Source organism: Nomascus leucogenys, chromosome 22a, assembly GCF_006542625.1.
Source record: "Nomascus leucogenys isolate Asia chromosome 22a, Asia_NLE_v1, whole genome shotgun sequence".
Classification (NCBI taxonomy): domain Eukaryota; kingdom Metazoa; phylum Chordata; class Mammalia; order Primates; family Hylobatidae; genus Nomascus; species Nomascus leucogenys.
In genome coordinates, this window is record NC_044402.1 from 119,197,070 (window position 1) to 119,217,075 (window position 20,006).

General features: G+C 40.1%; 1 protein-coding gene across 1 annotated transcript in view; it reads right to left on the reverse strand.

Annotated features, from left to right (window-relative positions):
- USP37 (ubiquitin specific peptidase 37) overlaps window positions 1-20,006 on the reverse strand; it is a 119,044-nt gene that overhangs the window by 66,171 nt on the left and 32,867 nt on the right. Inside the window, exons 9-10 of the mRNA XM_030802492.1 lie at window positions 18,325-18,422; window positions 13,395-13,479 (exon numbers count right to left, since the gene is read on the reverse strand). Of these exons, the coding sequence (XP_030658352.1) occupies window positions 13,395-13,479; window positions 18,325-18,422 (183 nt within the window). The remainder of the gene's footprint in view (window positions 1-13,394; window positions 13,480-18,324; window positions 18,423-20,006) is intronic.

The following is a 20,006-nucleotide window of genomic DNA, read 5'->3' on the forward strand; positions in this document are numbered from 1 at the left end:
TCTCAGCAAACTAACACAGGAACAGAAAACCAAACACTGCACGTTCTCACTCATAAGTGGCAGCTGAGCAATGAGAACACATGGACACAGGGAGAACATCACACACGGGGGCCTGTCAGGGGATGGGGGGCAAGGGGAGGGAAAGCATTAGGACAAATACCTAATGCATGCAGGGCTTAAAACCTAGATGACGGGTTGATAGGTGCAGCAAACTACCATGGCACATGTATACCTATGTAACAAACCTTGCACATTCTGCACATGTATCCCAGAACTTAAAGTAAAATAAAATAAAATAAAAAAATCAGCGTCTGGCACTAGAGGTGCTCATAGTTACTTGGGTGCGATTGCTTCAAGGTCCCCCCCAGTGGACTGAGCTAGGAATTGTATGTATGTGTGTAACCCAAGACAGACATACAAATGCATGTATGTTTATTCTGAATCAATCTATACATGAATTTACATATATAAAACCTTGAGTTCATATTGACATCTCTGACTCTAACTGAACACCAAAGGTTCATACTAGCTTTCTTCCTTTCCTTATTTCTTTCTCTGACATTGCAAGCCTGGATCTCAATATCTACAATGTTTACTTCTTCAATCCAAGTACACACGAGGTGGTTTCAGAACTGCTAACCCTACATCCCTGTGAGAAACAAATTACAAACTAGAGTACAATATTTGTGTACTCGTGCATTTTTGATATATTGAAGTCTAATGTTAGCTGATTCTTTTACCTTTTCCTGGATAATGAAAGAAACTAGGAACAATTTAACTCCATTTAATTATTCTGTGTCTTCCTTCTTCACTTCTGGTTTATATATTATTGTTGTCATTTAAACCCAACAAGATATTACTATTGTTTTGTATAACAGAATTTATCAAGACAGACAGCATATTAACTTTTTGTTGCTCTTCATCCTTCCTGAAGCTCCAACCTTTCATCTGAGTTCTTTTTCCATCTGCCCAAAAACTTCTTTAGCATTTCCTTTAGTACATATTTGTGGGTAAACTCTGTTATTATTTTGTTTGGTATGATAGGGTCTATTTCACCTTTCCTTCGAAACTATAGGATATTTTCACAGCAAATAAAATTCTATGTTGGCAGTTATTTTATTTCCGCATATCGAAGATATTTCTGGCTTCCACAATTGCTACAGAAAAGTCAAAGGTCAGATATTTTTGCTCCTTTGAAGCTGAAATGTTTTCTCCTGGTTGCTTCTGAGACTTTGTCTTTATTTCTAGAGTTTCACTATGACATGCCTAAGGGTAGGTTTCTTTTTCTCAATCCCACTTGGTATTCATTAGACTTCTTAATTCTAAAGTCTGATTTTATCACTTTTGGAAAATTCTCAGCCAGTATCTTTAAATATTTTTATTTAAATAAAAAGTCAATATCTTTACAGTTTATACCCCAATGTCCCTCTTCTTTGAGACTTTAATAAGACACAATAGACCTTTTAACTGTATTATGTCTCTTACACTCTCCTGTATTGTCTTTTTCATGTTTTATTCTAGAGCCTCTTCTGAGTCATCGTTCAGATCACTAATTCTCTCAATTACTATTTTTCCTTTTTTTTTTTTTTTTTTGAGATAAGGTCTCATTCTGTCACTCAGGATGAAGTGCAGTGACATAATCACAGCTCGTTGCAGTTGTGACCTCCTGGGCTTGAGCGATCCTCCCACCTCAGCCTCCCAAGTAGCTGGGACCAAAAGTGCATGCCATCATGCTTGACTAATTTTTAATTTTTTTGTAGAGACGAGATTTCCCAATGTTGCCCAGGCTGGTCTCAATTACGTTTTATATGCTGAAAAAAAACATCCAAAACAGATTTGAGTTTTTGTATTTTTCATTTCTCGATTTTCTATTTGATTTTTTTAAATCTGTGATAATTTCACAGTTTAAGGTTTTCTACAGAAATTTCCTTTGTTTTTTTTGATGTGTTAAATATTGTTCTTTTATAATCACTGACTCATTAATTCCAGAATATGTGGAGCCCTGTGGTCCACTGCCGATCTAAATTATTTCTTCTAGTAATAATTCATGTTGACTTGTCTTGCTGCATGTCTGGATACTGAACAGTATTTAATCAATAACAGTATTTAATCAAATCTAAGATACAACCAATTATAAGACATAACATTTATTTCAGGTAGTACTAAAAAAGAAAAAGCAATGCCAACCAAAGTGAATAATGACTTCTATGGCTTAGAATTTTTACTTCTTACTGGAAGCTTTTTATGTAACTAGATATACATATTTATCATGTTGCTCTTATACAAAAAGGAAAATATAAAACTGGTTAAGATATTTCTAATAACTCACATTCAGAATCTGAATCTTCTGAATCATTTTTCCCACCCAGGGTCATAGATTTTTCAGTTTTTCCAAAAAGTGCTGCTACCTGTGCTACTAAAAACAAAGGTGATGTTGTATTTCTTTTTTCTTTTCTTTTTTTTCTCCAATTAAGCCCAGCAGTGTGATGATGCTGCATTTCTTTTTTCTTTTTTTTTTTGATGCTGCATTTCTAAATAGTAAATAGTGCCACACTATGTCTCCGGGAGTTTTCTTCTAAGCCAATGACATTCATTTGGCAAGGTCTAATACTGAGATTATCTTAATCTTAGCAAAAGAAGCCCACAGATTTTCAGATCACAACTAGAATTCGCTGCCCTTTCTTAAGTGGTCATTTTAAATGGTCTGACTAAAAAATATAGTTTTTCAGTAATACCACAAATGACAACCAAGTCTGCTCATGTGCAGGTAATGCTAACTATGTTACAACTGCCTCCTGGCAGCAATTTAAGATGTCACAATATCTGATATACTTCCATTTTAAATACTAATGTGAAAAAATGTACATCTCAGAATTACAGAAATATGTTGAGGTGGAGGAAAATGTCTTCCCCCAGAGAGAATTTTTATTTAGTACATTTATTTTGTCAATCATCTAGGATACTAGCCACTTACAATCAACTTAATTAAATTTCAGTGCTTGCAATAACTGGGCCATACAGATGAATAAAATTCACAGAAAGGCTGGCTTACTTCTAGCTTATCCTTATTCCCAGGGGGAACCCTTCAGTACACACTGAAATATGTGGAGTAATGTACTAGGCTCCCTATATTGGTAGGTCCTAGCCTCTGTTGTCCTTCTAGACTCATGAGTGTGTCAAAAGCACTGCTTGGTCTTTCAGCAATCTCTTCTGGTTCAGCCAACATGCTTGGGAACTCTGGATTTCCTCCTCCCTTCTCGGTTTGGTAATTCCTCACACTCCTGTCAGTTTTTTCTTGTTTTTTGTTTTTTTTTTTTTGAGACGGAGTCTCCCTTTGTCCCAGGCTGGAGTGCACTAGTGGTGGGATCTTGGCTCACTGCAACCTCCCTCTGTCCCAGGCTGGAGTGGAGTAGTGGCGGGATCTTGGCTACTCGGGAGGCTGAGGTAGGAGAATAGCGTGAAGTGGGGAGGCAGAGGTTGCAGTGGCTAATTTTTGTATTTTTAGTAGAGACTGGGTTTCACCACGTTGGCCAGGCTGGTCTTGTACTCCTGACCTCATGATCCACCCACCTGAGGCTCCCAAAGTGCTGGGATTACAGGCGTGAGCCACCACACCAGGCCTCCTGTCAGTTTTTCAATGCTCTTAAAATCCCTGCATTATTTTTTTCCTTTATTTGAAAGAGTCTTGCTCTGTCACCCATCTGGAGTACAATGGCGCGATCTAGGCTCACTGCAATCTCTGCCTCCCGGGTTCAAGCAATTCTCCTACCTCAGCCTCCTGAGTAGCTGCGATTACAGGTGTGTGCCATCATGCCTGGCTAATTTTTGTATTTTTAGTAGAGACGAGGTTTCACCATGTTGTCCAGGCTGGTCTCAAACTCCTGACCTCATGTGATCCACCCACCCACCTCGGCCTCCCAAAGTGCTGGGATTACAGACATGAGCCACTAAGCTTGGCCAATTTTTTCTTTTAATTTTTATATTTGTTAATTTTTTTTTCAAAGTTAACAATTCTTTATTATCATCATCTAATACCTGACTCATATTTAAACCTTGCCAACAGCTTTTTTTTTTTTTTTTCAGAGACAGAGTTTTGCTCTTGTTGCCCAGGCTGGAGTGCAATGGAGCGAACTTGGCTCACTGCAACCTCCACCTCCCAGGTTCAAGCGATTCTCGTGCCTCAGCATCCCAAGTAACTGGGATTGCAGGCGTACACCACCACTCCCGGCTAATTTTTTTGTATTATTAGTAGAGACGGGGTTTCTCCATGTTGGTCAGGCTTGTCTCAAACTCCCGACCTTGGGTGATTGGCCCACCACAGCCTCCCAAAGTACTGGGATTACAGGCGTGAGCCACTGCGCCCAGCCCTTGCCAACAGCTTTATAAAAAAGTGTTATTCCTAGTTTATTCTTACCAAGATCCAATCAAAGTCCATGTATTACATTTGGTTTTTATATCTCTTAAATCACTTATAACCTTTAAGAGTGCTCTCCTGACTCCCTGCACCCTTTACTTGACATGACATCAACTTGGTGAAGAGACCAGGCCAGCTGTCCCTCAGAATAGCTGATATAGTTTGGATATTTGTCCCTGCCCAAATCTCATGTAAAATCATAATACCCAATGTTGGAGGTGGGGCCTGGTGGAAGGTGATTGGATCATGGAGGTGGATCCTTTGTGAACACTTTAGCACTATCCTGGTGCTAAACTTGGTGCTGTTCTCCTGATAAGAGTCCTCACGAGATCTGGTCATTTAAAAGTGTATGGTACCTCCCCCTTCTCACTCTCTTCCTCCTTCTCTGACCACGTGAAGTGCTGGCTCCCACTTTGCCTTCCGCCATGATTCTAAGTTCCCTGTGGCCTCCCCAAAAGCTGATGCTGCCATGCTCCCTGTACAGCCTGCAGAACTATGTGTCAATTAAACCTCTTTTCTTTATAAATTATCCAGTTTCATGTATTTCCTTATAGCAATGTGAGAACAGACTAACACAATAGGCTACTTTCAGATTTTGTCTATGCATTCCTTGCCTTTAGATCTAGAGATTTTATTTTTTAAATTTTGCCTCAAGTTCTGGGATACTGTACAGAATGTACAGGTTTGTTACATATAGATGTGCCATGGCGATTTGCTGCACCTATCAACCCGTCATCTAGGTTTTAAGCCCTGCATGCATTACATATTTGTCCTAATGCCCTCCCCTTCCCTTGCCCTCCATCCCCCAACAGGCCCTAGTGTGTGATGGTCCCCTCCCTGTGTCCATGTGTTCTCATTGTTCAATTGCCACTTATGAGTAAAAACATGCAGTGTTTGGTTTTCTGTTCCGTATCAGTTTGCTGAGAATGATGGCTTCTAGCTTCATCTATGTCCCTGCAAAGGACATGAACTCATTCTTTTTTATGGCTGCAATATTTGTTAATTTTTCCCCCACCTGACTAAAGAGTCTGGATCCCACACTAATTTTTAATATCATCTGTACCACAATCCAAGTAGTCCCCATATATGCACAAGATTGTTTCTGGGTCTTTATTTTGCTCCAGGGATTAATGATTAATTCTAATGCATCCCCTGTAATAATCACCACCACTTAACGTTGTCTTTTCTAGTTTTGAGACAAGGTCTTGCTCTGTTGCCCAGGCTGGGGTACAGTGGCGTGATCACAGTGCCCTGCAGCCTCGACCTCCTGGGCTCAAGTGATTCTCCTACCTTAGCTTCTTGAGTAGCTGGGGCTACAAGTCCATGCCACCACACGTGGCTAATTTTTTTTTTTTGTAGAGACAGGGTCTCACCATGTTGCCAGGGCTGGTCTCAAACTCCTGAGCTCAAGCCATCCTCCTGCCTTGGCCTCCCAAAAGTGCTAGGATTTACAGGGGTGAGTCACCACACCGCACCAACATTAAGTCTTAATATCTGGCCATTCAAGCTATCTTCTTAGGCCTTCTTCAAAATTATCTTGGCTATTCTTATAAGCTTACTTATAAGAAACAGAATTTAAGGCTGAGCATACTGGCTCATGCCTGTAAGCCCAGTACTCTGGGAGGTCAAGGAGGGAGGATTGCCTAAGGCGAGGAGTTTGAAACCAGCCTGGCCAACATAGAAAGATCCCATCTCTCTCTCTTTTTTTTTTTTAATTAGCCAAGCATGGTGGCACACACCTGTAGTCCCAGTTATTTGGCAGGCTGAGGCAGGAGGATTGCTTGAGCCCAGAAGTTAGAGTCTGCAGTGAGCTAGGATTGTGCCACTGTACTCCAGCCTAGGTGACAGAGGGAAACTCCACCTCAAAAAAAAAAAAAAAAAAAGTTTAGATTCTTTTTTTTTGTATGGGTGGGGGTTCCATAAAAAGTACTTTTTGAGACTTCAACTGGAACTACCTTAAATTTTTTATTAATTTGGGGATGAATGATATCCTTGAGCTTTGTTTACTTAGGTCTTCCATTATGTCCCTTAGTAATCCTTTTCTTCATAAAAATACATATTTTATTAGATTTACTCCTATCTCACTGATTTTGTAGTTCTTATAAATAGTACAGGTTGAGTATCCCTGAAATGCTTGGAAAGAAGAGTTTCAGGGCTGGGTGCGGTAGCTCACACCTGTAATCCCAGCACTTTGGGAGGTCAAGGCGGATGGATCACCTGAGGTCAGGAGTTCGACACCAGCCTGGCCAACATGGTGAAACCCCCTCTCTACTAAAAATACAAAAATTGGGGCTGGGCACGGTGGCTCACGCCTGTAATCCCAGCACTTTGGGAGGCTGAGGCAGGTGGATCACCTGAGGTCAGGAGTTTGAGACCAGCATGGCCAACATGGTGAAACCCGTCTCTACTAAAAATACAAAAATTAGCCAGGCATGGTAGCAGGCGCCTGTAATCCCAGCTACTCGGGAGGCTGAGGCAGGAGAATTGCTTGAACCCGGGAAGCGGAGGTTGCAGTGAGCCAAGATTGCATCACTGCACTCTAGCCTGTGGGGCAAGAGCGAGACTTCGTCTCAAAAAAAAAAAAAAAAAAGGTTCAGATTTTGAAATATTGTATTTGTATTATGCTGGTTGATCATCCCTAATCTGAAAGTCTGGAACATTTCCTTTGAGCATGACCTTTTGTGCATTATATCAGAACTCAAAAAATTTCTAATGAAACTTGGAACATTTCAGATTTCTGGATTAGGAATACTTAATCTGTTTTCTGTTACAGTTTATATTTTATTATTGCTGGATTTAGGAACACCATTAATTTTGTGAATTGATCTTGTATTCCAGAAACCTTATAAAGCTGTTTTTTGGCGGCGGCGGGGGGGGGGCGGGGGGTCTTTTTTCATCCTTTTGTGGAGAACAGGATGTTACTATGTTGCCCAGGCAGGCCTTGAACTCCTGGGCTCAAGCTATCCCCCTGCTTTTGCCTCCTTAAGTGCTGTGATAATAGGTGTGAGCCACTGAACCCGGCCTAGAGCACTTTCATTTGTTCTAATAACCTCTGGTGATTCTCTTTGTGTTAAATATTTAACAGATCACACTGTCTGCAAATTATGACAATTCTGTTTTTCCCCTTTCCAATCCCCAAACCTCTTTATTTCATTTTCTTGTCCTACTGCATTGGCTAAAACCTTCAGAACAATATCACCCTGTTCTTGACTTTGATGGGAATAGTTCTCAAAGTTCCATAATTGTAATGTGATTTAAGTTTTTGACAGATAACTTCTTATCAAACTAGGAACATAATGCTCTGTTCCTAATATGCTAAAAGTAGGTATCATCAATGGCTATCAAATAGTTTTAAAAATCTATTACAATCCCAAAAGAGTTTTCTAAGTTTACTTTTGCATTTCTGGGATATACCTCACTCAGTCATTGTGTATCACTTTCAATGCCCTATTAGATTCAACCATTAAAATTTTATCTTGGATTTTTCTGTGTTCATATGTGAAAAACTATCTATAATTTTCTCTTCTCATATTGCTGTTACAAGGTTTTATTAAATTCCTAGATTAGTTATGTAGCCTTTCCTGTTTTTGTAGAGATGGGGGTCTTGCTATCTTGCCAAGGCTAGTCTTGAACTCCTGGATTCAAGTGATCCTCCCACCTAGTCCTCCCAAAGTGCTGAGATTATAGGTGTGAACCACTGCTCCACTCCCAGCCATCTTTAACTTTTTAATATGTCTATGTAATTGCAGCCTCCTCTGAAACTAAAGCTTGAAATGTTTTAATTTCCCGGAATCTTCTCCACTCCTGTATTTCTTCTTTTGTCCAATGTTTTCTTAAGTATTTGCTTTTAATCCAACAACATTCTCCTTTGACAGAAAATATCAAGACGTATTTACATACATAAAATAACCCTGGAAGGATGTTATTTTATTTTTTTTTTAGATGTAGTCTCGCTCTGTCACCCAGACTGGAGCGCAGTGGCACGTTTTCAGCTCACTGCAACCTCTGCCTCCCGGGTTCAAGTGATTCTCCTGTTGCAGCGTCCTGAGTAGCTGGGACTACAGGCACGCACCACCACACCTGCCTAATTTTTGTATTTTTAGTAAAGACAGGGTTTCGCCATGTTAGCCAGGCTGGTCTCGAACTCCTGACCTCAGGTGATCCACCCGCCTTGGCCTCCCAAAGTACTGGGGTTACAGGCATGAGCCACCGTGCCCAGCCAGAAGGATGTTATTAATAGTAACAGTGGTTATGTCTAAAAAGGGAAAATGAAAACTAGGAGTTAGGAAAGAAAAGAAGATTTACATCTTCTTTACTGTATACACCCTATGTCATTTGAATTTTCTACCACATTTACTTATTAGCTAAAAGATAAACTTTAAAAACATTTAGATTAAAAAATACAGTTTAAAATTGTTTTCATTCACTGATTTTTCTTACCACTCCTTCCTTGTTCAGTTTTCTTTTTGATGAATTAATTCTGTCTGTCTTTGCATATCTGAAAAATAACATTCTTGGTCAGGTGCAGTCGCTCGTGCCTGTAACCCCAGCATTTTGGGAGGCTGAGGCAGGCGGATCACTTGAGCCCAGGAGTTTGAGACTAGCCTGGGCAACGTGGTGAAACTCCGTGTCTACAAAAAATACCAAAAAAATAGCCAGGTGTGGTGGCACACACCTGTAGTCCCAGCTACTGAGGGGGTTGTGGGTGGGAGGATCACCTGAGCCCAGGAGGCTGAGGCTGCAGTGAGCCATGATTATGCCACTACACTCCAGGCTGGGTGACAGAGTGAGGCCCTGTCTAAAAAATAAATAAATAAATATTGCATTCTTTGTCTATATTCTTGAAATGTAATTTAGCTAGGTATAGAAGTTTTTTTGATACTGTTACTCTGCTAATAATATCTAACTATCTGCTTCCTATTCCAATACTGTTAATGTCAATCTGATTTCTCCACTTTTATAGAGGATGTATTTTCTTTCTGGTAGCTTCTAAAATTTTACAATATAAATTTTTTTCCAAGTTTTATTTTAAGTTCAGGGGTACATGTACAGTTTTGTTGCATAGGTAAACTTGTGGCATAGGGGTTTGTTATACAGATTATTTCATCACCCACGTATTAAGCCTAGTACTCATTAGTTATTTTCCCCAATCCTCTCCCTCCTCCCATCCTCCAACAAGCCCCAGTGTGTGTTGTTCTACTCTATATGTCCATGTGTTCTCATCATTCAGCTCCCACCTATAAGTGAGAACATGCAGTATTTGGTTTTCTGTTCCTGTGTTAGTTTGTTAAGGATAATGGCCTCCAGCTCCATCCATGTCCCTGCAAAGGATATGATTTCATTCTTTTTATGGCTACATAGTATTCTATGGTGTATATGTATCACATGTTCTTTATCCAGTCTATCATTGATGGGTATTTAGGTTGATTCCATGTCTTTGCTATTGTGAATAGTGCTGCAGTGTATACTGCATACACCCTATGTCATTTGGATTTTCTACCACATTCACTTATTAGCTAAAATGTGTCTTTATAATAGAATGGTTTATATTTCTTTGGGTATATACCCAGTAATGGGATTGCTGGGTTGAATGGTTATTTTTTATTTTTATTTTTTTGAGACAGAGTCTTGCTCTGTTGCCCAGGTTAGAGTGCAGTGGTGCGATCTTGGCTTACTGCAACCTCTGCCTCCCAGGTTCAAGTGATTCTCCTGCTTCAGCCTCCCGAGTAGCTGGGATTTATAGGCACCTGCCACCACGCCCAGCTAATTTTTTTGTATTTTTAGTAGAGATTGGGTTTCACCATGTTGCCCAGGCTGGTTCGAATGGTATTTCTGTCTTTAGGTTTTTGAGGAATGGCCACACTCTCTTCCACAATGGTTGAACTAATTTACACTCCTACCAACAGTGTATACATATTTCTTTTTCTCCACAACTTCACCAGCATCTTTTTTGACAAAATGTGGATTTTTTAAAAAGTATTTGTTGTTTGGTATTTTTTGAGGCTTTTCGATGTGAGGACTTTCACCATTTTCATTTATTACTTCTTTGCCAATTTCCTTGCCTTTATTTTCCTTAGTCTTTTCTTCCAGAATACTGTTAAGACATGGAGGGTACACCAAGAAGACCAACGTTAAGTCTCTTCATTTCATTTACTTTTATCATCTCTGTTTCCTTGCTATATTCCATGATCAAACCTTCTTGACAAGGACTTAGTAGTTACTTCTGCCTGGTCATCTACCCTACATAGGACTTTAAGTGGTCATAATTCTGGCCCCATGCAGGTAACAGTAAAGCAGAGGCTAATCATTGTTGTCCCATTTTCATGTCTTTGCACTCTACTCAGGGAGTAGGAAAGCAGCATATTTATGGTTCCAACCCCAAGCACTTATATACAAGTGTTCCACTCTGGTTTACTAGCTCAAAGAGCTGTTCTAAACACCCAGCTTCTTATGAGAAAACAAGCTCTAAGTTTTACATTTAGTTTACATTTAGTTCCCAATCTCGTGCTGGTTTGAAGTCCCAGCTATTGACACTTGGCTCTCGTCTGTGTTCTCCACATTCCTTACGGCTTTAGCCTTTGCACACTATTAGTTTTCTCACCAATCTGGAAATTTTCACCTTATCTCTCAGTGCAGCTTTGCACTAAAAAGATTTCTTTCTTCAATCATTCCTATATGGAATGAGTATGTGCATTCTATTATTTTGAGAAGAATTTTGTATGTAGGAAATCATTTGCAAACCAAATTTAGGCTTTTTTAAAACTTAGATTTAAGATTCTTCTAATAAGCAGAAATATGTCAAACTTCCTCTCTCTTAAATTCAAATAACTTAATTACCACTGTAATCTATAAACTGCTTGAGATACCACCCAAGGCTGAATATACCTAAATATATAATATCAAATTCTTTACCTTAATCATTTTATACAAATAACCAAGATGTTTTTAACACTTTGAATTAAATTCTATTAAGAAACAAAATATGGGCTGGGCGTGGTCACTCACTTCTGTAATCCCAGTACTTTGGGAGGTCAAGGCGGGCACATCATGAGGTCAGGAGATCGAGACCATCCTGGCTAACACGATGAAACCCCGTCTCTACTAAAAATACAAAAAAAGAGTTGGGCATGGTGGTGGGTGCCTGTAATACCAGCTACTTGGGAGGCTGAGGCAGGCTAATCACTCGAACCCGGAAGTCAGAGGTTGCAGTCAGCCGAGATTGCACCACTGTCCTCCAGCCTGGGTGATACAGCGAGACTCCATCTCAAACAAACAAACATATGACTTAATAGGTCAATATAGCATCTATATTATAGACTACCATTACCCTCACTTTTTTTTTTAAATTATATTTTAAGTTTTGGGATACATGTGTAGAATGTGTAGGTTTGTTACATAGGTATACACATGCCATCATGATTTGCTGCACCCATCAACCCATTATCTACATTAGGTATTTCTCTTAATGCTATCCCTCCCCTAGCCCCCCACCCCATGACAGGCCCCGGTGTGTGATGTTCCCCTCCCTGTGTCCATGTGTTCTCATTGTTCAACATCGACTTATGAGTAAGAATATGTGGTGTTTGGTTTTATGTTCCTGTGTCAGTTTGCTGAGAATGATGGTTTTCAACTTCATCCATGTCTCTGCAAAGGACATGAACTCATCCATTTTTATGGCTGCATAGTATTCCATGGTATATATATGCCAGATTTTCTTTATCCTGTCTATCATGGATGGGCATTTGCCATTACCCTAGCTTTTTACATTTAAAACCATCACCCCTTCTGTGCTGCACTGCATGATCACACGTTCTCAACAAGTGCTTAGCAGGTATCTTATGTATTTATACCCAATAAATCTAAAAAAAAAAAAGGAGCTTATCTATAAATCAGCAATTAAATATCCAACTAGCCTTTTCCAATTTATTAATAAAAGACACTCACTGATGTAACACAACTTTTGATTTTTAAGGGAAATGCCTAAATATTTGGAATGTAGCTTAACAAATACAACAGCAACAAAAGGAAAATAAAAATGCTTCAGAGGAGAGATCTTAGTATGTTCATCCACACGCGATGGTAGAATAAATATTGGTCAACAGTCTGATAACATTGTCAGTCGCAATCTATGGCATCACTACAAAACTTTCCAGAGCCAGGTTTAAGAGCACCTCCCAATTCAGCCTCCTAAGTAGCTATCACTACAGGCACACGGCACCATGCCCAGCTAATTTTTAAAAAATTTTCTGTAGAGTGGTCGGATGCGATGGCTCATGCCTATAATCCCAACACTTTGGGAGGCCAAGAAAGGCAGATCACTTGAGGTCAGGAGTTTGAGATCAGCCTGGTCAACATGCTAAAATCCCGTCTCTACAAAAATTAGCATGGCGTGCTGGCAGGCACCTGTAATCCCAGCTATGTGGGAGGCTGCAGCAAGGCTGCAGTGAGCCAAGATAGCACCACTGTACTCTATCCAGCCTGGGTGACAGGGTGAGACTTGGTCTCAAAAAAAAAAAAAAAAAAAAAAATTCTGTAGAGGCCAGGAGCAGTGGTTCAACACTTGTAACCCTAGCACTTTGGAAGCCTGAGGTGGGAGGATCGTTTCAAGTCAGGAAATTTGAGACCAGCCTGGGCAACACAGTGAGATCTTGTCTCTTTTTTTTTTTGAGACAGGGTCTTGTTCTGTCGCTCAAGCTGGAGTACAGTGGCGTAATAATGGCTCACTGCAGCCTTGACTTCCCAGGCTCAAGTGATCCTTCCACCTCAGCCTCTCAATGTGCTGGGATTACAGGTGTGAGCCACTGTGCTCAGCTCATTTCTAGAATACTTTCTAACTAACATGTCAGGATTCTATGAGTCTCATCAATTTTGTTAAATTATCGTATTCACTTAAGATAATAATACATAACCTATCCAATCATTCAATATTCTGAAAAAAAGAACTCCTAAGTTTTTCACAAGTCATATAACCAATGCATACCTGTCTAAGTTAGTGCCACCAGAAGAGTGTTCCTTGGATCCAGCTCTGCTACCATAAAAGGATGATGATTGCAAAGGTAAAAGCCCTATAAAATAAATGAACAAAGGAAAAACTTAATTCCTAAATCAACCATTCAAGTTCATTCAATAATAAAAGTATACATTAGTCCTGATTATATTTAACTCTTTTTCCTTCTCATCAATTACAGGAATACCTCATTTTATTGCTCTTTGCTTTATTGTGCCTCACAGATATTGCAGGTTTTTTTGTATTTTTTTTTTTAAACAAATGGAAGGCTGTGGCAACCCTGCACCAAGCAAGTCAATCAGTGCCATTTTCCCAGCAGTATATACTCGCTCACTTCATGTCCATGTCACATTTTGGTAATTCTTGCAATGTTTCAAACTTTTAAATTATATCTATTACAGTGATCTGTGATCAGTGATCTTTGATGTTACTGCTGTCACTGTTTTGGGGTACCACAAACTGCACCCATATAAGATGGCAAGCTCAATTTATCTGACTGCTCCACCAAATTGTCATTATTACCCCATCTCTGTCTCTCTTCTTGGGCCTCCCTATTCCCTGAGACAAAATATTGAAATTAGGATAATTAATAACCCTACGATGACCTCTGTGTTTTTAAGTGAAAGGAAGAGGTGCACATCTCATTTTAAATAAAAAGCTAGCAACAATTAAGCCCACTCAGGAAGGCACGTCAAAAGCTGAGACAGGATGAAAGCCAGGCCTTTTGCACCAAACAGCCAATGCAAAGGAAAAGCTCTTGACAGAAATTAAAAGTGCTACTCAAGTGAACACATGAATAACAAAGCAAAACAACCTTATTGCTGATGTGGAGAAAGTTTTAGTGGTCTCGGCAGAAGATCAAACCAGCCACAATGTTCTCTTAAGCCAAAGCCTAATCCAGGGTAAAGGTCTAACTCTCTTCAATTCTATAAAGGCTGAGAGAAGCAGAAGAAAAATGTGAAGCTAGTAAGTGCTGGTTCATGAAGTTTAAGAAAAGAAGCCATCTCCATAATATAAAGTACAAAGTGAGGCAGCAACTACTGATATTAAAGCTGCAGCAAGTTACTGAGATCTAGCTAAGATCACTGATGAACGTGGCTGCGTTAAACAACAGGTCTTTGATGTAGCTGCAATAGCTTTATATTGGAAGAAGATACCATCTAAGAGTTTCGTAGCTAGAGAGAAATCAATGCCTAGCTTCAAAGTTTCAAAGGACAGGCTGACTCTCTTGCTAGGGGCTAATGTGGCTGAGGACTTGAAGCTGAAGCCAATGCTCACTTACCATACTGAAAATACTAGGGCCCTTAAGAATTATGCTAAATCTACTTGCCTGTGCTCTAGAAATGGAACAACGAAACCTAGATGACAACCCTTCTGCTCACAACATGATTTAATCAATATTTTAAGCCACTACTGATACCCAATGCTCAGAAAAAAAGATTGTTTTCAAAATACTACTGCTCCTTGACAATGCACCTAGTAACACAAGAGCTCTGATGGAGACATACAAAGATAATGTTGTTTTCATGCCTACTAACTCAACATCCATTCTACAGCCCATGGATCAAGGAGTCATTTCAATTTTCAAGTCTTACTATTTAAGAAATACATTTCAGAAGGCTACAGCAGACAGTGATTCCTCTGATGGAGCTAGGCAAAGTGAACTGAAAATCTTCTGGAAACAATTTATCATTCTAGATGCCATTAAGAACTCTTGTAATTCATGAAAAGAGATCAAAATAGCAACCATAACAGGAGTTTGGAAGTTGATTCCAACCTTCATGGATAACCTTGAGGGTTCAAGACATCAGAGATGCAGTCAACTGCAGATATTGTGGGAGTATCAAGAGAACTAGAAGTGGAGCCTGCAGATGTGACTAAATTGTTGCAATCTCATGATCAGACTTGAATGGATGGGGAGTTGCTTCCTATGGATGAGCAAAGAAAGAAGTTTCCTGAGATGAAATCTAATCCCAGTAAAGAAACTGTGAATATTGTTGAAGTTACAACATAGGATTTAGAATATTACATAAATTTAGTTGAGAAAGCAATGGTAGTGTCTGAAAGGATTGATCCCAATTTTGAAAGAAGTTCTGTGGGTAAAATGCTATCAAGCAGCATCACATGCTACAGAGAAACCTTTCATGAAAGGAAGAGTCAATCAGCGATGTGACAAATCGTCTTATTTTAAGAAATTGCCTTGGCCGGGCGCAGTGGCTCACGTCTGTAATCCCAGCACTCTGGGATACTGAGGCAGGCGGATCATGAGGTCAGGAGTTTGAGACCAGCTTGGCCAATATGGTGAAACCCCGTCTCTACTAAAAATACAAAAATTAGCTGCATGTGGTGGTGTGCGCCTGTAGTCCCAGCTACTTGGGAGGCTGAGGCAGAAGAATTGCTTGAACCCAGGAGGCGGAGGTTGCAGTGAGCCGAGATCTTGCCACTGCACTTCAGCGACACAGCAAGACTCCGCCTCAAAAAAAAAAAAAAAGAAATTGCCACAGCCGCCTTAGCCTTCAGCAACCACCACCCTAATTAGCAGCCAACAACACAGAAGCAAGACCCTCCACCAGCAAAATGATTACAACCCTCTGAAGGTTCAGATGATTGTTAGCATGTTTTAGCAATAAACTATTTTAAAACTACGACTGGCCGGGTGCAGTGGGTCCTGCCTGTAACTCGAGTACTTGGGGAGGCTGAGGCAGGTGGATCACTTGAGCCCAGGAGCTGGGGACCAGACTGGGCCATACGGCAAAACCATGTCTCTACAAAAAATTAGCTGGGCATGGTGGTGTGCGCCTGTAATCCCAGCTACTTGGGAGGCTGAGGTAGGAGACAGCTTAAGCCCAGGAAGTCAAGGATGCAGTGAGACAAGATCACACCACTGAACTCCAGCCAGGGCGACAGAGTGAACCCTATTTCAAAAAAAAAAAAAAAAAAAAAAGGTACTTTACTTATTTTTTTTAGACATAATGCTATTGCACACTTAACAGACTCCAGTATAGTGTAAACATAACTTTTATCGCACTGGAAAACCAAAAAATTCATTCTTGCTTTATTGTGCTATTAGCTTTATTTATGTGGTCTGGAACTGCACCTGCAATATCTCTGAAGTATGCCAGTACACATGTATGTTAAAAGATCAAATACTGTGAAAGAAGCTATTAATGGCAAAGCTACCCTCTCCTGCCCCCAAGTTCCACAAGTTGTACTTCTAATTTTTAACCACTTAAAAAAAACTATGTTTTTCTGATTTCTTCAACAGTGCTAATAACATTTTTTTTTTTTTTTTTTTGAGACGGAGTCTTGCTCTGTCACCCAGGCTGGAGTGCAGTGGCGCGATCTTGGCTCACTGCAAGCTCCGCCTCCCAGGTTCACGCCATTCTCCTGCCTCAGCCTCTCTGAGTAGCTGGGACTACAGGCGCCCGCCACCACGCCCGGCTAATTTTTTGTGTTTTTAGTAGAGACGGGGTTTCACCATGGTCTCGATCTCCTGACCTCATGATCCGCCCGCCTCGGCCTCCCAAAGTAATGGGATTACAAGCGTGAGCCACCGCCCCGGCCAGTAACATTTCTACTACTCCTTGATTTACTCATTTTAAACAGTATCAATTGACTCTATATTGTAGAAAATTAGTATCACCCCTACTCTTGTTCTCCTCTCTCCAACCATTAGTAGTGTTACTTTAGTTCTTCCACCGATTAACTCTGTAACTTTAACACATTTAAAATGTCTACGTTTTGTTCCATTAATCTAGTCATTTGGCCATGCACTTCCTTCTCTCTTCCACATCAAATTTTGTGAGATGTACCTTAACTTCAGCATTGTTAAGGCTTATTACAGCTTACGTTTTCTGTTTTTTAACTATAGGCTGATTACAAAAGCTGAGAGACAATAAGCAGAGTTTATATCTTCTAAATATTATCATTTCAGAGGTAAGACTTACATGTGATATTTCTTTCTATAGGAGTCAATGTCACAATCCCAAACCACTAAAAGAAGAATATTCCTAGGGTTCTGATCAACTGGATTCTCTTAAACTATCAATTTATCAAAATCATGCCATATTTTAGCTTACTTCAAGTTAAAGTTGACATAATACTCAAGTTAATACCAGATATCGGACTCTCTAAAGATTTCGAGAATCAAACAGATATGTTAAGTGTGGGAAACGTCTGACAAAAATGCTTTTGTAAAAACAGGGTAGAAAGTTAAGTTTAAAAAACTGCTTCAGACAATAATTTCAAGATCTTCTGAAGCTTCTAATAAACACTAACACTGATGCCCTTTAATTTCAACCACTTTACTTCTCTAATTCATTCTATGGTCCTGGTACTTTGACAATGAAAGAGCTTAATTCTAGGCAGTCAAATAGGGGAAGAATAAGGTAAAGACTGGATTCTTTATAAACAGAATACAAGTTCCCTGGATTTCTAATACTTTAAAATATTTTAGCCAAGTACTGGGTACAAATTGGCACCCAATAACTAATACCAGATTAGGCCAGGCGCGGTGGCTCACACCTGTAATCCCAGCACTTTAGGAGGCCAAGGCAGGTGGATAACTTGTGTTCAGGATTTTGAAACTAGCCTGGCCAATATGGTGGAACCTTGTCTCCACTAAAAATACAAAAATTAGCCAGGCATGATAGCACACACCTGTAGTCCCAGCTACTTGAGAGGCTGAGGCAGGAGAATCACTTGAACCCGGGAGGCAGAGGTTGCAGTCAGCCGATATTGTGCCACTGCACTCCAACCTGGGCGACAGAGCGAGACTCCATCTCAAAAAATATATATAAATAAATAAAAATAAAAATAATGTACAGATGGGTTAGGTTTTTATTTCTAGTCTAATAAATATATAATAAATGAGCACCTTATTTATTTAAGATCAAACACTTACCTGACGTCCTATTCTCTTCTGACTGTTTCAAACTCAGCTGCTTTTCTCTACTGCTGGTTAAATACTTTCTGGAGGGATCTGTCATGGCCTTGTTGTTCCTATAGTTAATAATTTTATATCAATATAGTACAGGTGTATAAAAATATTGTTCTTAATTTTAAATAGTTGTCATTAAAACATTTACATTTAAAGTGCCAAATTCATTGATACGCTTGAAAATTAAGCTACAAGACTGTAGTCTCAAAAGGTCAATGACTTAAACAAATGAGAATTACAAAAATAATCTTTAATTACCATCTCAAGAGCCAATCCAATCCATGACTCTGATAACTTAGCAAAAGTAAAGAAGCATTTTTCTTTATATAAAAGTCAAATCAGAGATAGCAAGATTATTAGGTTTTCTTGGCCAAAAGCAAGACCAGATAAAATGTTTCAGCTACTAAGACCAAAAGAATCAATTAAAAAGTAAACTGTGGCCAGGCGCGGTGGCTCACTCCTGTAATCCCAGCACTTTCGGAGGCTGAGGCGGGCAGATCACGAGGTCAGGAGTTTGGGACCAGCCTGGCCAATATAGTGAAACCCCGTCTCAACTAAAAATACAAAAATTAGCCAAGCATGGTGGTGCGTTCCTGTAGTCCCAGCTACTCGGGAGGCTGAGAGGCAGGAGAATCGCTTGAACCTGGGAGGTGGAGGTTGCAGTGAGCCGAGATCATACTACTGTACTCCAGCTTGGGCAATAGACTGAGACTTAGTCTTAAAAAAAAAAGTAAACTGTTCAAGCTTGGCAGTTTATAGGTTTACAAAGAAAAACAAATCAGGCTGGGCGCGGTGGCTCAAGCCTTAATCTTAGCAGCTTGGGAGGCCGAGGCAGGCAGATCACCTGAGGTTAGGAGTTCGAGACCAGCCTGGCCAAAGTGGGAAACCCTGTCTCTATTAAAAATACAAAAATTAGCTGGGAGTGGGACGGGTGCAGTGGCTCACGCCTGTAATCCCAGCACTTTGGGAGGCAGAGGCAGGCGGATCACGAGGTCAAGAATCAAGACCATCCTGGTTAACAAGGTGAAACCCTGTCTCTACTAAAAATACAATAATTAGCCGGGCGTGGTGGCGGGCACCTGTAGTCCCATCTATGCAGGAGGCTGAGGCAGGAGAATGGCGTGAACCTGGGAGGCGGAGCTTGCAGTGAGCCGAGATCGCGCCACTGCACTCCAGCCTGAGCGACAGAGCGAGACTCCATCTCAAAAAAAAAAAAAAATCAGCCGGGCGTGGTGGCAGGCGTCTGTAATCCCAGCTATTCAGGAGGCTGAGGCAGAAGAATTGCTTGAACCCAGAGGCAGAGGTTGCAGTGAGCCAGGGATCACGCCATTGCACTCCAGAATGGGTGACAAGAGCGAGACTTCATCTCAAAAAAAAAAGAAAAATCAAAATCAAAACTATGTATTCCACATGAATAGAAATACTATTTGCTAAGTGGCAACAGCATTTTAATTTATATTGATTAAAATTCTTTAGGATCATGAATACAAAGTTAAAATTTCTTTTAAAAGCCCTTTTCTCCCCTGTATTATTTTCAAATACCTCAACCCAGATAAGTAGAGAGTGTCCATTCAAATAAATGTTCATGCTTTAACAGTGCTAATTTAAGGGCAACCATCATGAACTAAGCCTGTGGCAGACAATGC